The following is a 12987-nucleotide window of genomic DNA, read 5'->3' on the forward strand; positions in this document are numbered from 1 at the left end:
TTGAGAGGATAGACTTAAAATTAGTTTAATTAGATATAACCACCAAGGCAAATGATGAAGATGTGATTAACACCGAATTTTGAGTATAACATTTTGCATTTCCGGTTTGTGCAAAGGTGACTTGTGAAATTAACTTGGATATAATGTTTTTGAAAGTTTATTGTGACAAATTAAGTAGGACGGTTGGGGTTTAAAGGGTGAATTTTTGCTGTATTATACTTCCCAAAGTATCCTTAGTTGGTTTATTGTAGAGCACTTTACTAATTTGTTGTTGTATTTTCTTACTTTCTCTGTTCTTTTTTAAATGACTCAATTATTTATACACGTTTGTTAATGTACGATTTCAAACGTTAATATCTCTAATTATGGATAAGAAAAAGTTATAAAAATTTGATTTTTAAAAAATATTTACTGAGATGAATCCAATGAGACCCCACACGACAATATTTTTTCTTAAGTACAAACCACAAAAGAAAGTTAAAAACATTTGTGTGAGTAGTGTCCAAAATCTAATTGTGTCGTGTAAATAAGAACGGAGGAAGTATTAGGCTTCCGCCGCTAATATAATCTATCTTAATACATTGATTTTTCAAGTACTTTAATCAACTGATTATCCATGGTTGTTGTGATGGTAATCTTATGATTAATTTTGATGGTCAACCTTATCTGTTTCAGTCTTTACAAAACAAGTGACTAACCAATAATGACAAGGAAAGTTGCGCTTATATAATGTGCTTATCATACCCAATTTGGTGACTAACTCTTGCCCACCATCTGTTTGTAAAATTGTCTGAGAGTCAAAATTCCAGTAAATTGAGCAGCAAAAATGGCTGAAAAATGGAAGAAGACAGCTCTCTTTGTCATAGATATGCAAGTAAGTTCATGCTTCATTGCTTCAATTCCCATTTTTTTTCACGCCATCCCTTCTCTTCTTGTTTAGAATTCAAACTGGGTTTTTTCTCTCCTTAAAAAATGGGTAGTAAATTAATAAATTTTAATGTTGAATGATCATCAACATTTATAATTGAAGTTGGGTTTGATTCGAATTGCAGAAAGATTTCGTGTTGCCGGGTGCGCCGTTGCTGGTGGATGGTGCTGCTGCTATTGTTCCTGATGTTATCAAAGCTGTTCAAGTTGCAAGAGAGCGTGGCATGCTTGTTGTTTGGGTATTATTCAACCCTTTTTTTAAAAAAATTATGCAGAGTTTTAGCAATTGTTGTTGATTTGCTAGTGTTATAAATTAGTGATTTCATATGTTATTGTGGTAATTTGTTTGTAAAGTTGCTTGTGAAATTGAGAAAAATTGAGCAGAAAAGAGATGATGCTACTGATAGTCAAACATTATTTGGGTAATTTTGGTTGTGAATTTGTAATTGATGGTTAAAATAATGAATGGAGTCTCTGTTATTCGAAGAGAATGGATGATACTTTTTAGAGGTTGATATGAAATTCATGAACATAGCTCCATATTTCGGGTTCTTGTCAAGTTTCATAAGTAGTTTATTTTTTTTGTTTCTACTACGAGGAGTTCCCACCGCCTTGGGCGAGTAGACTAATTTTCCGCGGGAGTTTGTATGGGTACTCCGATGGGCAGCATCCCTCCCAGTTGAGGTTTTTTCCATTATCAAGGCTCGAACCCGAGACCTTGGTTAAGGAGAAAGAAGCCCTTAACCACTCATGCCAACCTCAATTGGTAGTTTCATAGGTAGTTTATTGATGGCCATAGGTCGTATGTACTTAGCTGAAAGTTGGTGTTTGCTATCGGATTGGGATGATTAGTGAATGGTTACGCTGGTTGGTGTAAAGTTTGAACCCCAAAACCTTAAGTTTAAACAATAAAGCTTTTACCCACTAGGATATGACATGTTTCATGTTACATAATCATTGCAAAATAAATCTAACTAAATGTGAATGCTATGAATTAGTAACTCGGGCATCACCCGAACCCAAAAACTAGTTAGAAGTTAATTTATGTTGACCAGTTACTCTATAAGCCTTCCTAGGAGACACAATTACTTCCAGTTTGGTAAGATAAGTTTAAGAAAATTAAGGGCTATTAAAGTAAATTTGTAACTAAAATAAGTTATGATTAGCCCAGTTGAGTTCAGATATGATAAAACATAAAAAAAGAAAATAAGTGAAAATTAAGTGAATAGTAAGCACCCTAAATTGAAAAGCCGAACGCTAAATGAAGCTCGTAGCCGTAGACTCGTAATGCTAAATTGATTGTTAAGCGTTATATACATACTCAAGTGAAATTCATCTACACGATTATAAATTGGACAACCTTAAGAAAATTAAACTTGTCATATTACAAGACTTTGATTTGATTAATATTACAACATTTTTCATGAACCTAATTAAAAAAGGATTTCATAATTCTATTTGACTATTTCGATTATAATTTGGAAATAATTCTTTTAAATACAAATTGAAATTAACCTTTCCCTTCCATGAAAGAAAGAAAAGAAAAACCAGAGAAAACCTCCTTTGAACTTTCTTAATTGATATTCCCCAAAACCAGAGAAAAAAAAATGATTAACTTTCCAATCATAAAGAAAACCAACGAAAAAGAATCTGATGTCGTTCGTGTTGTTGTCAAATATTGTGCAATCTCGTATCATTCTCATTAATAACACACGTATATATAGTACAACTCAGTTACCTAAACCCTAGGTACACATTAGGTAACTTACCATAGTTAGGACTCTACAGAATATTCACAGAATAATATCTAATATCTTAACATATCTTAACATCCCCCTCAAGGTGGAGCATGTAGATCTCGAATGCCCATCTTGTTCAAAAAAAACTCAAATTGCGCCTTCCCCAACGCTTTGGTGAAGATATCTGCTAACTGAACCTTCGTCGACACGTACGACGGACTGATGATCCCTTCCTTGATTGCATCTCGAATGAAATGACAATCTGACTCGATGTGTTTTGTCCTTTCATGGAACACCGGATTCTGTGCAATATGCAACGCAGACTGACTGTCGCAATACATCCTCATGCCTTGGTCGTGTGTCACCCCCAAGTCGCGTAGTAGTTGTTTCAACTACTTCAACTCACACGTCAGAGCTGCCATCGACCGATATTCTGCCTCAGCAGACGACCGAGAAACAGTATGCTGTTTCTTGGTCTTCCAAGAAACTGGCGACATACCAAGTGACACAAACCATCCAGTCACCGACCGACGCGTCATTGGACACCCTGCCCAATCCGAGTCGCACCACCCCTCCAACTGCAACGCACTGTCCGACCGAAGTAGTATACCTTGACCCGGACACTTCTTCAAATATCTCACTACTCGCAAAGCTGCTTCCCAATGTGCCTCCTTTGGTGCTTGCATAAATTGAGATAGGACATGTACAGAGTAGGCAACGTCTGGTCGCGTGACAGCCAAATAAACCAGACGTCCGATCAGACGCCTATACTGCTCACCGTCCGACAGGTCTGGCCCGTCTGCCAATGCCAACCTATGATTCTGTTCCATGGGAAAGTCCACAGGCTTTGCTCCCAACAATCCGGCCTCTGAGATGATGTCGAGGGCATATTTTCTCTGACATACATAGAACCCTTGACTACTTCGTGCCACCTCTAACCCAAGGAAGTACTTCAGAGCCCCGAGGTCTTTCATTTTAAAACACTCCTTCAAGTATGCCTTAAAACTCTCAAGCGCAAACTTGTTATTGCCCGCGATAATCATGTCGTCCACATAAATGAGCACACTCAGCTGCAACGTACCTTTAGACAGAGTAAAGAGCGAATAATCGGACAGCGACTGTCGAAATCCATAGTGCGTCAATGCCGTCGACAACTTCTGGAACCAACATCTAGGTGCTTGTTTCAACCCATACAACGACTTTCTCATTCGACACACTTTGTCAGAGTGATTCTTCTGGAATCCAGGAGGAATCTTCATATAGATCTCTTCCTCCAAGTCACCGTGCAAGAACGCATTGTGGACGTCCATCTGATGCACGTCCCACTGTTTGACAGCCGCGACAGCTAGGAAAGTTCGAACTGTCGCCATCTTCGCGACGGGAGCAAATGTCTCATTATAATCCAACCCTTCCTCCTGATGATTCCCTAAACATACCAATCGAGCCTTCAGTCTCAACAAATTCCCATCCTCATCACGCTTCTCAGTATACACCCATTTACTCCCCAGTGCTTTCTTCCCTTCCGGTAAATTTTCCAACGTCCATGTCCCCTGTTCCTCCAACGCGTCGATTTCAGCAGCCATTGCCTGACGCCACCCCTCATGCTGCATCGCTTGTTTAAAACTCTTAGGAACTTGCCCTTCTTGCAATGCTGCTATATAATGCCTGTGCTTTGACGAAAAACGCTCATAATTAACAAAATATGTGATAGGATAAGGAGTACCTGAGAGTGATGACGTCGTAGGTGTTTTGTCGGAAGTACTATATTTTTCCCGTATTGTATGTATCACACAGTCTTTCAGCTTTGTCGACGGAAACTTCGCACGCTTCCCCCTTCCTAACTCCGTATCCTCCACACACTGCCTTGTCTCACTCTCGTCACTACCCGTCGTCTCCTCTACACCTGTCTGTGAGGAGACGACGTCTGAATCCACTCGACTAGGTGTTTCATGTTGTTGTTCCTCCCTCACAGGCGACGACACTCCCCTGTCGTCGCCACTGGTCAATGACACCCCCTCATCAGCTCCCGGATGCGACAACACTCCCTCAGTATCACCTGTAGGCGGCGACACCCCAGCAGTATCACCTGCAGGCGACGACACGGTCTCAGGACCCGTAGTCCCACTCTCATCCAAACTCCAATGGTCAAGCCCCCCATGACCATCATGCACCAGTGGCAACACATCCGATTCATCTACAAAAGGAAACGTCCCTTCATGAAACTTGACATCCCGTGAGATGAAGAACTCATGTGTCTCTAGATCATAAAGTTGCCACCCCTTCCTGCCAAACGGATAACCCAAAAACACACATCGGCGACTCCGAGACTCAAACTTATCCCCTTTACACCGGAGATTATATGCATAACACAGACACCCAAACACGCGGATAGGCACATACGATGGTGGTTTACCAAACAACATCTCATAAGGTGTTTTATTGTCAAGGATCGGGGTAGGTGTACGGTTTATCAAGTAACAGGCGGCCAAAATACATTCCCCCCAAAATTTTATTGGAAGATTTCCTTGAAAACGTAACGCCCTCCCAACATTCAAAATATGTTGGTGTTTTCTCTCGACTCTCCCATTTTGTTGAGGCGTCCCAACACACGACGACTCAAACAGAATCCCATGTTGACGAAAATAATTTTGTAAGCAATTGAATTCAGTACCATTATCACTGCGTACTACTCGAAGGGATCTATTAAACTGACACTTAATCATGGCAACAAAATCAAGAAATGTCGATGCAACTTCCATTTTATTACTCAGTAAATAAATCCACACACCTCTAGAATAATCGTCAACAATGGTAAAAAAATACTTTGCCCCACAAGACGGGGGAGTCTTGTAGGGTCCCCATAAATCAAGATGAACCAATTCAAATGTGCGACTAGCACGACTAACACTAACTGGAAAACTCTCCCTACATTGTCTCGCCCGCGGACATACATCACAAATTGTTTTATTCTTCCTAATCTTATGACTCACATGAGGAAGTAACTGCAACACTTTTTCCGACGGATGCCCCATCCGTTGATGCCACAAGTCGACCACACACTCCACTGCTAGCACACGAACCTTTGGAGCCCCACGGAAAAAATATAGTCCTTCCTGTCGATCACCTACGCCAATCACCATCCTCGTCGAGCGGTCCTGAAGAACACACATTTTGTTAGTAAATTGAGCAGCACAATGTAATTCGTCACTTAATTGAGTTACAGAAATTAAATTGCAGTTCAATTTAGGCACAAATAGAACATTATCGAGCACGAAACCATCCTCCAAGACCACCGAACCATATTGGTTTGAATTTGCAGGTTGACCGTCCGGCAACACAACCTGTTGATTTCTTGATGTCTTGATATTTCTCAGGATTGAAATATCACCCGTCACATGACGTGATGCCCCACTGTCAACAATCCAACGTAAATCAAGATTACCTTGCAACTTGTTTGAAGGTCGTGACAAGATGTCAACTATTTGCTGGACTTGCTCCTTCGTCACCCCAACAAGCTCATGATTGGTTGTCGTCACTGCACCCTGCGATCCGTCTCCACTCGTCACAGTGGTTGTCGCCCCTCCTGTGGCATTGCTCACGGCATTGGCACGAGCGACACCACTGGTCGACGACGCTGCCCCGCGAGCTACTCTGCCTCCTCTAATCGACGTCCTGCCTCCTCGACCAGGCCCTCGTCCTCCTCGTTTCTTCTCATCCCACCATTCAGGAAATCCAATCAGCTGATAACAAGTTTCTTCCTCATGACCCTCACGATTGCAATGACCACAAAATCTGCCACTGACATCTCCCGACCTCGACCGAGCCTTAGTCTCGACCTTGAACGCCATGACACTCTCCGGACCTCTCGCAGCCTTGGCGCGCATGGTCTCGGTATTCATAACCGTCTGGTACGCCTCATCGAGTCCTGGCAACGGCGATCGTGCTAACAGTTGTGCACGAATGGCTTCATAGTGATCATCCAGGCCAATTAGGAAATAGTGCAGACGATCTTCATCGTGAATTTCCCCCACCTGCTTCGCTATATTACACGTACAACCCGCACATACACACCTGGGAACTCGTGCATACTGTACGTACTCCTTCCATACCTTCGACAAGCGGCCATAGTACTCCATGACGCCCTCAGACGTGCCCTGCTTGCAACCACTCAGAGCCATCTTAATATGGCAGACCCTGGTGCCCGACACGACGCAGTACCGCGTCCTCAAATGACTCCACAACTCGTGAGCAATATCAAAGTCCTCCAGATTCGAACGCAAACTCTCGTCAATGGTGTTTGTGATCCAAGACACCACCATCGAATTGACCGCAATCCAATGTTTCATCTTCGTCTCGTCCGTAATGGGCTCCTTCACAGACCCATCAAGAAAACCAAATTTGAATTTTGAAATCATCGAGCGACGAACCGCTTTGGCCCACTCATCGTAGTTCGACGCTCCTCGAAGTTTTACAGGGGTGATGACAATACCGGGGCCGTCACCTGACCCAAGATAGTAGTCCAGGTCGACGGCGGCGGCGATTGTCTTTTGTGGTGGCTCCTCGTCATTACCCATTGTTATGCCCTAGGAATTTGTAACTCCTCAGAACGCAGTACTCAACAAGCGAAGGAATTCGCTGTTCTCAAACTCTCTCAAACTCGTGCGGAAAAAAAATCTAGGGTTTTTAACCTAGGCTCTTGATACCATGTCAAATATTGTGCAATCTCGTATCATTCTCATTAATAACACACGTATATATAGTACAACTCAGTTACCTAAACCCTAGGTACACATTAGGTAACTTACCATAGTTAGGACTCTACAGAATATTCACAGAATAATATCTAATATCTTAACATATCTTAACAGTTGTCTTTCGCTCTGAACCAAACAAGAAGAAAAAGGTTATTAAATGGATGAATGTGGAGGATGATGAACCTCTTGATTTATCGCTTTCGCTTTGGCATGGAAGTTGCATAGGGAAAGAGAAAGTAATCAAGAAAGTGATCAAGAAAGAAGAAGAATATTATGATGGTGATCTATGTCTTTCTCTTTCTCTTTCTCCTTCTCCTTCTCCGTCTTTCTATTATGGAACTACTTCTATAGTTGTCTATGGAAGTACTTCTACTGATTCCGAAGCCGTCCCTTCTTCTCCAAACAATCAATTTCAACCGGAGTGGACATTCACAAAACACTTGTCAAAATCCGACTGTGATAAAGGTCAAGCCCGACTTTTGCTCAACAAGCCATGGGTGAAAAACAACGTAATTGAGAATGAATTACAGAGAGAAGAAGCCATTAAGAACGGTGGTATTCCGATTGATTTCTTTGATTGGGATGAAAAATATCTACTTGGATTGAAATTGAAGAGTTGGGTAACCGGAAGTTATGTACTCACTGAAAATTGGATAGGAGGAGTTTGCCAACGAAGAGGGCTACACGAAGGAGATAAAATTGGACTTCATTGGGATAGAATTAACAGGATTTTGTATTTTGCAGTCTTGGAAAGAAAAATTCATCCTCAAATTTAGCCCTTTCTTCAAACAAAACAGATGGATTTGAAGAAATAATAGGGTTTTGATTATGCTTCCCGCCAAAAAGTGTCAACCCTAGTCAAACTTAGTTTTGTTAGTTAGATGTTATTTTTTTTAATTTTTTATAGTAAGTTTTATTTAGTCTTATAAAATTGAATAATTCTTGTATCGAGCGAGTTGCATTTGTTATGAAAAACTTCAATTTTTTTATGTAGTACTTCATACTCCCTATGTTCTGAATCTTCTTATATAATATATACGAAGTACAAGTTTTTGTTTTGTTGTGTTTTAAATGCATTCTTAATTAATACTCCATATATGTAATATAGTACATGAGAAAGTGGAGAATGTAATGTGCAAAATAGAAAATTGACTATAATGTGGGATGTTCGATTAGAAAAACGGGACTATAATTATGGGATGGAGGGAGTATTTGTTTGATTCGATCTTAGGTTCCGGTGAAAACCATCTTAGGGTGAGAACTTCTCTTAGACGGTTCTAAACGCAACCTGATTTTACTTGACGCAACCCTTTTTACTTTTATTTTTTTCATTCTAAAAAAACCCTATAAGCCTTCCTAGGAGACACAATTACTTCAAGTTTGTGATGAACTCATGACCATGAATGATTCAGATCCTTGATTCTCTGTGAGAAAAGGATTATAGTATTACACTACTACCATGTACCAACGGGCTAAAATTGACCATTTCATTACCCGACCTTGCTTTTGACCCGCACCAACCCTAGCCCGACCCGTCCAATAACCTGGTCTACTACTGACAGAGGAAACCATTGGTTTGCAGGTTGTTCGGGAGCATGATTCATTAGGGAGAGACGTTGAACTCTTTAGAAGGCACTTATATACCGAGAAAGGGGGACCTACTGTAAAAGGACGCGAAGGTGCTGAACTCGTGGAAGGACTTGAGATACACGAAGGGGATTATAAGTTGGTTAAGACGCGGTTTAGTGCATTCTTCGCTACACACCTTCATTCGTTTCTGCAGACTTCAGGAATTGATAGCTTGGTAATTGTTGGTAAGTGAAAACGAATTAAGCTTAATGTTTCAAGTTAGATTTTTTTCAACGATTTCTCTTTTGCAAAAGGTGCAGTTTTGAAGTTAGTTAGATCATGACCATCTATTACTATATATCCAGGAATTCAAACTCCTAATTGCATCAGGCAGACAGTATTTGATGCAGTAGCATTGGATTACCCTTCTGTATCTGTTATTGTTGATGCCACAGCTGCTAAAACTCCCGAAGTTCATTCTGGTAAGAGAGAAATAATTTGTTAATCTGTGCAATCAAAATTTCATCTGCTAATCTTATTTTCTGTTTTGATGAAAGAAATAGAAGTGTTAGTTCGTGTTTTTCTGTTGATCAGGGAAGCCTTATAGGCTGTTTCCAAGCGAAAACAGTTTAGTCACGTAATAATTCGGTGACAATTTGGAAATGGCTTAAATGTGTTATGACCATTTCCAAAGTGCATATGTTTGAGACAAACTATGTCATATCTAATAATCTACCAAGAAATGGTATGATAAAGAGTTCTGTTCTGATTAACTTCGGGGCAAGAAAAAAAAACTACGAGTCTCGTTCGGTATCGTTTTTTTTGTTTCCAGTTTTCTGTTTTATACAAAAACTAAAAACCAAAATATAAAAACCACAAAAAGTATAAGTTTACAGTTTTTTGTTGTCAGTTTTTAAAATCAACATGATTACTATAAGTATGGTTATTTTTAGGTTCATGATTCAATCTAAATCATATGACTTACAAAACCAAAAAAAAAAAAAAAAAACTCACATAGATACCGAACAGTTATCCTTTGCAATAGTGCCTTTTGCCTTAGTGGGATCTTTGATTACAGCCAAATATGGATCATTCTGTTCTGTTTTGGCTATATCATGTAAGTTGCTACTCTGTACTTGTATTAGATCGATTGTGGGTTAAGATTCTCGAGTTTCTCCAGTTGCATCCCCTTAATCAGTTGAACCGCCTTATTCATATTCATTTGTATTTCATTATGCTGTATTTACTGCATAATTCTCTGTTTTAGTTGATTTTTTCCTTTTTGGTATATCAGTTTTAATTTTAGGCAATAAGAGTTTAATCATATACGTGATCATATTCCGATTAATTCTTCCAAATGTTAATCTTATTCTTATATTTCAAATGTTCTTAATTACGAGTAAATGTTGTGAGTTTGTGACTAACAATGCATTGTGCTCTTCAATCAGCCAATATTTTTGACATGAAGAATATTGGGGTAGCCACTCCAACCTTGAGCGAATGGTGCGAGGCAAATTGATGCAAGTTTCTTACTTTGTTGTAACACCATTTTATATGGCCCTGTTAATAATGTACTTGCTAGTTGCTAGTTGTTGAGCCGCGATGGAAGGCAGCCCAAAAGGATTTTTGTACCATAAAGTCCATAACATACACTGATACACTTGTACTTCATCTATGTGCTGGAAAGATGAGTAATTCGCCTAAATGAATGATTATTTTTGTTTGATATAATGGTCTTTTTCTAAAGATATAGTATGGATTTTTAATTTTTTCTCCCCTCATTTGGATAAATTTAACACATTAATCAGGGTACAATATAAATTTTAACAAGAGAACATCTGGATTCTATCCCAGGTCTTGTGTATCCCAACTACCCCCTCCGTCTCTTTTTGTTTTTTACGTTTGGTATTTTTCACGCGTTTTAACGAATAATTAATTTGCATTGAAATCACTCAATTTTTTTATTTAAACGAGATAAATTACGTTTATTTATAATGTTTTCACTTTTATCAAAATTCTGATATTGGAAAATGAGAAAATTTTAATGTCCCAATGGAAAAGTGTGAGAGATTAAATGGCCCAATTAATTTGATTGTTTTAAATAATTTTTGGACACAAATTTTGATAGAATACTAAGTTATTTATGTGATAATATAAAAGCAAATGTAAAGAACATTTTGAAATACCCAAAAAGAAAAACGTAAAAAACAAAAAGAGACGGAGGGAGTACAATCTTTCTCTCCACAACGTAATACAAAACCCATAAAAAATCTACAAACTTTTGTAAAAGACGGTCTTACGGGAAAGACCGCCTTGTTGTCAACTAGACTGCCACACAAGCTGCCATGTAAATTGCTGACGTCAGCATTAATAAAAGAAAATATATATAACAATTTTATGATTTATTTTCATTTTCACTTTCATTTCTTCCAAAAATTTTCTCTCTCTTCCTCCTTCATTAGATTAGGGTTTTCCATTCTCTCTCTTCGCCGCCGTCGTTTATCATCTACCACCAGCAACTTCTCGCCGCCGTCGTTGAGCATTTGATGCCGGCAACTTCTCACTGTCGTCGTTGCTCTCCTCTGGTACTCATCTCCTCTGAATATCTTCACTTTCTAATTTTTATTTCCGAAAACCTAAGTTGTTGATGATTTAGAAACCGAAAAAGTGGTAGCGGCGGCGGTCATAGAGAATGATTTATGTCGGAGTTGAAGAGCCGCGGTCATTCAGAAGAACTAGCACAAATTACGGTCGATATTAGTCGCGGTGAAGGCGGTGGTCGAAATGTGGAATCGGCGGAGGTTTTCGTAGGTGTTCATGAATCGACTGCAGCGGTCTTTGTAGTGAGGTAATGAATCAGTTTTTTTTAATTAGTTTTTATAATTTAGTTTGTAATTTATCTGAGGTATTGATTTCTATCTCAAACCCTAAGTATGGCCGAACGCATGATTTTTTATGTCAAATTAAGGTTAATCGTTTGAGTTTGTCCTTTTAATTTGATTTATCTGAAATTGTAAGTTTAGGTAATGTTTACTGTTTCTTTGTTTTCTTTTTTTTTAATTAATTCTTTTGATTTTGATTTTGATTTTTGTTTTTGTTTTTGGTTTTGTTGCGTTGGTGACGGTGGCTGCAATGTTGGAGGATTGCAAGCGGTTGACGGTGGAGATGGTGGTGGAGCAGCGGTTGAACTGGTGATTGTTTGGTGGTTGTTGTTGTTGTTGCTGCTTGTGGCGCTAGGCTTGTCTTTCCCGTGGCTGCTTTGTTGGTGCTTCTGCTGCCGTGTTGCTGGGCGGCATGGAGAGGAGTGAGACAGGCAGCAGGGTGGCAAAATGCAAAGAATTGTAATTTAGTTTAAATCTATATTGTAGATGTAAATAAAATTTTTCATTTAGTCAAGAATAATTTCATTTTAGTTACATTTTTGTTATATTTAGTTACAATTTTATGGGTTTTAATTGTATAAGTTTTAGTTAATATTTTTTAAGTTTTAGTTATGATTTTCTTGGTTTTAGTTAAGTTTTTTTGAGCTTTAGTTACGTATTTTGAGTTTTCAATTCAGTGCTTTAGTTACGACATTTCGAGTTTTAGTTATGATTTCACGAGTTTAAGTTACGATTTTCTTGGTTTTAGTTAAGATTTTTGAGTTTCAGATAACGAATTTCTGAATTTTAGTTAAGATACAAAATTTTAAGCATTGAAACCAATTAGATAAGCAATTGAATCGATTAGTTATAAAATAAAACTAATAAGTTAAGTTTTGGAACCAAGTAGTTAAGCAATGTAATAAATTAGTTAACCCATACAACCACTTAGTGAAGCAATGAAACCAATTAGTGAAGCACTGGAAGCAATTAGTGAAGCACTGAAATCAATTAGTGAGACACTAGAGCCAATTAGTTAAGTTTGAAATTAAATTAGTTAAATAACGAAATCAATTAGTTATGCAACGGAACTAATTAGTTAAGCACTGAAACCAATTAGTTAAGCAATGAAATCAA

The 12987-nt window shown here is 38.7% G+C and overlaps 2 protein-coding genes across 2 annotated transcripts; both read left to right on the forward strand.

The window, feature by feature from the left end:
- Positions 1-733: 733 nt before the first annotated feature.
- On the forward strand, positions 734-10720 carry LOC110783181 (probable inactive nicotinamidase At3g16190). Its single transcript, XM_021987501.2, has 5 exons — positions 734-874; positions 1053-1166; positions 9003-9234; positions 9355-9471; positions 10438-10720. The coding sequence occupies exons 1-5, from the start codon at positions 827-829 to the stop codon at positions 10506-10508; spliced, it is 582 nt and encodes a 193-aa protein (XP_021843193.1). The 5' UTR covers positions 734-826; the 3' UTR covers positions 10509-10720.
- On the forward strand, positions 5160-8996 carry LOC110783180 (putative B3 domain-containing protein At1g78640). Its single transcript, XM_056838486.1, has one exon. It carries the CDS (start codon positions 7582-7584, stop codon positions 8194-8196), a length of 615 nt encoding a protein of 204 aa, XP_056694464.1. The 5' UTR covers positions 5160-7581; the 3' UTR covers positions 8197-8996.
- Positions 10721-12987: the final 2267 nt, after the last annotated feature.

Source organism: Spinacia oleracea, chromosome 3, assembly GCF_020520425.1.
Source record: "Spinacia oleracea cultivar Varoflay chromosome 3, BTI_SOV_V1, whole genome shotgun sequence".
In the NCBI taxonomy this organism is placed as follows: Eukaryota; Viridiplantae; Streptophyta; class Magnoliopsida; order Caryophyllales; family Amaranthaceae; genus Spinacia; species Spinacia oleracea.